This window comes from Pyrus communis, chromosome 11 (genome assembly GCF_041283825.1).
Source record: "Pyrus communis isolate YQ-2024b chromosome 11, ASM4128382v1, whole genome shotgun sequence".
Taxonomy (NCBI): domain Eukaryota; kingdom Viridiplantae; phylum Streptophyta; class Magnoliopsida; order Rosales; family Rosaceae; genus Pyrus; species Pyrus communis.
In genome coordinates this window covers 26,665,608-26,669,221 of record NC_142575.1, presented here as the reverse complement: position 1 = coordinate 26,669,221, position 3,614 = coordinate 26,665,608, and the positions used below count along the sequence as shown (strand labels likewise).

The following is a 3,614-nucleotide window of genomic DNA, read 5'->3' as shown; positions in this document are numbered from 1 at the left end:
TTTATTGTTTATTTGTTTCTTAATGTCGGTTTTGACCACCATAATGTCAGATGTCGATGTCGCTTATAAGCGACGAAATAGCCTATGTCGTTTTTAAGCGACGTTGTTGTTTATTTTTATTTTATATTACTTTACTTCTTGGTGGTGGATTAAAGGGCCTAAGCGACGTCATTACCCTTTTGGTGACGGTAGTATTAGTGTCGGTTACTATATGCGACATTGCACGAGTTAATGTCGGATTTTTACCAAATATGCGACAGTAACCGGTGTTTCTTGTCGGCTTTAAACCGCCAGTAATATCCCCTTTTGTAGTAGTGTCAATAAAGTATCAATTTATGAAAGTAAAGACAACACATAAAAAGAACATTAAAACTGGAAACCAAGTCGTGATACTTCACCATTTAACATAGAAATTTTATCTTGCCCACATACACTGAAATCATTTTTTGTATCTATACACTAATAATTTGACATTCAATACGGAAAAAATAATCATGACTATTCCTCTCTTTTTAAATTTTCAGGGAAAAATTGAACCACAAACAATCAAAAAACCCAAATAAAAAATAAATTTAACAGCAAAGAGCAAGCTCCAGAATAAAACCCTAAAAGACACCAAAATCTAAAAAAAAATTATATATATATATTCCCACATATTCGACTTTCACACAATAGAAAACACAACTTCACAATATTAAAAATAAAATAAAATAAAATTTGTTGTAGAAAATGCTAAAAGAAAAAAACTGAAATTATTTACCTTGAGCATAAATGGCTTCGAAGCTGCACACAGAAGCCCCAAAAAACGAAGAGTAAAGTGTCTTGAAACAAAAAAAAAAAAAAAAAAAAGCAAATCGTACAACCGAACGACAGTTCTAAAGATATAAACAAAACACCAAAAATTACAAAAACTAAATTAAACATAGAGCAATGTGTTTTGAAACGAAAAACACAAACAAATCATACACCCAGTGTGATAGCCCATTCCGAATTAATTTACCGATAGCGCGAGAATAACGTTTTTTTGCCTTTACTCGTTAGTGATTGTGTGTGTGTGTGTGAATGGGCTACGTTTTGGATTTGGTGATTAGTTTAAACACACACACACACGTCCACACGTGCACCTTTTTTCTTGTTATCGATGTACGCAGGAGGAATAAATCTTTTCTGGAACAACTCCTTAAATACCTCCCAATCTGCAGCTTTCTCTCAAGATAACTCATCGGCCTGCTGCTCTCACCATGACGCAGGTTCCTTACCCAGAAATCATGTGGTCGTCTCTACCCACCTGTCTGCAGATACACTCCCCTGACTCCGCATCAGTCTGAAGGTCTTCTCAAAGTGATTCAAGTGGGACAATAGTTGTGAGCAGAGCTTCCAACAATTGAAGTACTTTCTCACTCATGCACCGATGTTAGCACTTCCAGATGATAGTGGTAACTTTGAGATCTATAGTGATGCGTCGTTGAATGGTTTGGGCTGCGTACTAATGCAACACGGCAGGGTTATCGCATATGCTTCAAGACAATTGAAGCCTTATGAGATGAATTACCCTACTCATGATCTTGAGTTGGCGACAATCATGTTTGCACTGAAGACTTGGAGACATTATCTTTATGGTGAAAGATGTAGGATCTTCACGGATCACAAGAGTCTCCAGTACCTATTTACTCAGAGAAATTTGAACCTTCACCAACAGAGATGGATAGACTGCTAAGTGATTACGACTACACGATCGAGTATCACCTAGGACGTGCAAATGTGGTGGGTGATGCACTTAGTCGGAAATCTCATGGTAGAATTGATGTTTTACATGCAAGCCGTGTTCCTCTTCTTGCTGATTTTAGGTCAATCGGAGTAAAGTTAGAAGTGGAAGCTCGAGATGAAACCTTACTAGCTCATTTTTAGGTTAGGCCAATCTTGATTGGCCGTATACTCGAGGCACAGATCGATGATGATGAAACTTAGAAGTTGATTCGGCTAAGAAATAAGGGAAAAAAGAAATATCTTCGGATTCGAGAATCAGATGGCATGCTCATGCTAGAAGGTAGAATGCATGTACCGAACAACGTGAAGTTAAAGAGGGATGTTCTGAATGAGGCATACGTATCGACATATGATATGCATCTGGGAAGCACTAAAATGTATCATACCATACGACCATTTTACTATTGGCCGGGTATAAAAAGAGAGATTGTTGAGTATGTTAGCAGATGTGTTGTATGACAACAGGTTAAAGCTGAGAGAAAGAAGCAGTTTGGACGGATGCAGCCACTTCCCCGTTCCACAATGGAAATAGGAAAATATTACCATGGATTTCATGTATAAGCTTCCCTATACACGGAATGGTTATGATGGCGTTTGGGTAGTGGTTGATCGGCTCACCAAGTCCCTGCATTTTATTCCAATTCAAGAGAAGTTTTCCCTGAAACAATTAGCTGAGCTCTTTGTGTCGAAGCGCTAAATACCATGGTGTACCAGTCAACATCATCTCTAATCGAGATCTGAGATTTACTTCTAAATTCTGGATAGCATTTCAAGAAGCTCTTGGTTCGAGATTACTGTATAGTACGGCTTATCATCATCAAGCAGATGGGTAATCTGAGATGACCATTTAGACACTGGAGGATATGTTGAGATCCTCTATTTTTGCAATTTGGCGATGCATGGCATAAACGTCTAAATCTGATGGAGTTTACCTATAACAACAGCTACCATTTGAGCATTGGTATGTCACCTTTCGAGGCATTGTATGGTAAATCATGTCATACACCATTGTGTTGGTTAGAGGTAGGCGACAGAGTTTTGGAGGGCCCAGAGATAGTGGATGAGACTACCCAAAATATTCAAGTAATCAAGTCTAACCTGAAAGCGGCCCAGGATCGTCAGAAGAGTTTAGCAGACAGACATGCCACTAATTGGACCTATAAGGTAAATGATTAGGTATTCTTGAAGCTGTCGATGTGGAAAGGTGTTGTATGGTTCGGGAAAAAGGGGAAATTGAGTCCCAGGTATATCAGACCATACAAGATCATTAAGCAGATCAGCGAAGTATCTTATAGACTTGAGTTACCCTCGGAGTTGTCTAGAGTGCATGATGTATTTCACGTTTTGATGCTTTGTCATTATGTCTCAGATCCATCACATATGTTACCTCCGCAGCCATTGGAAATTAATCCTGATTTGACTTATGACGAGGAGCCGGTGACTATACTGGACTGGAAAGATAAGGTTCTGAGGAATAAGACAGTGCGTTTGGTGAAGGTTTTGTGGACGAATTACTCGGTGGAGGAAGCCACCTGGGAGACAGAAGAGCTGATGGAAGAAATGTATCCACGCTTGTTTTACGAGTATTAGTGAATTGTTTTTATTATATAATTGAGGACAAAATTTTTATAAGGGGGTAGGTTGTGATAGCCCGTTCCGAAATAATTTACCAATAGTGCGAGAATGGCGTTTTTTTGCCCTTACTCGTTAGTGATTGCGTGTGTGTGAATGGGCTACGTTTTGGATTTGGTGATTGGTTTAAACACACACACACACACGTCCACACAAACACACTTGCACCATTGGTTCTGTCTCTCTCATCCTTCTCGACACTTCTTCCATTTTCA

General features: G+C 38.9%; 1 protein-coding gene across 1 annotated transcript; it reads left to right on the top strand.

Annotated features, from left to right (window-relative positions):
- The first annotated feature begins 2,311 nt into the window (after positions 1-2,311).
- On the top strand, positions 2,312-3,357 carry LOC148693192 (uncharacterized). Its single transcript, XM_088680329.1, has 4 exons — positions 2,312-2,449; positions 2,533-2,596; positions 2,789-2,850; positions 2,944-3,357. Exons 1-4 carry the CDS (start codon positions 2,312-2,314, stop codon positions 3,355-3,357), a joined length of 678 nt encoding a protein of 225 aa, XP_088536455.1.
- The last annotated feature ends 257 nt before the right edge of the window (positions 3,358-3,614 follow it).

Bases quoted from the DNA above. Each gene is read 5' to 3' on its own strand.
- LOC148693192 (XM_088680329.1), top strand. From the start codon at position 2,312: ATGGATTTCATGTATAAGCTTCCCTATACACGGAATGGTTATGATGGC. The intron at 2,597-2,788 runs GTAATCTGAGAT...TGTGTTGGTTAG, and splicing joins TATCATCATCAAGCAGATGG to AGGTAGGCGACAGAGTTTTG. The intron at 2,851-2,943 runs GTAATCAAGTCT...GTAAATGATTAG, and splicing joins AGACTACCCAAAATATTCAA to GTATTCTTGAAGCTGTCGAT.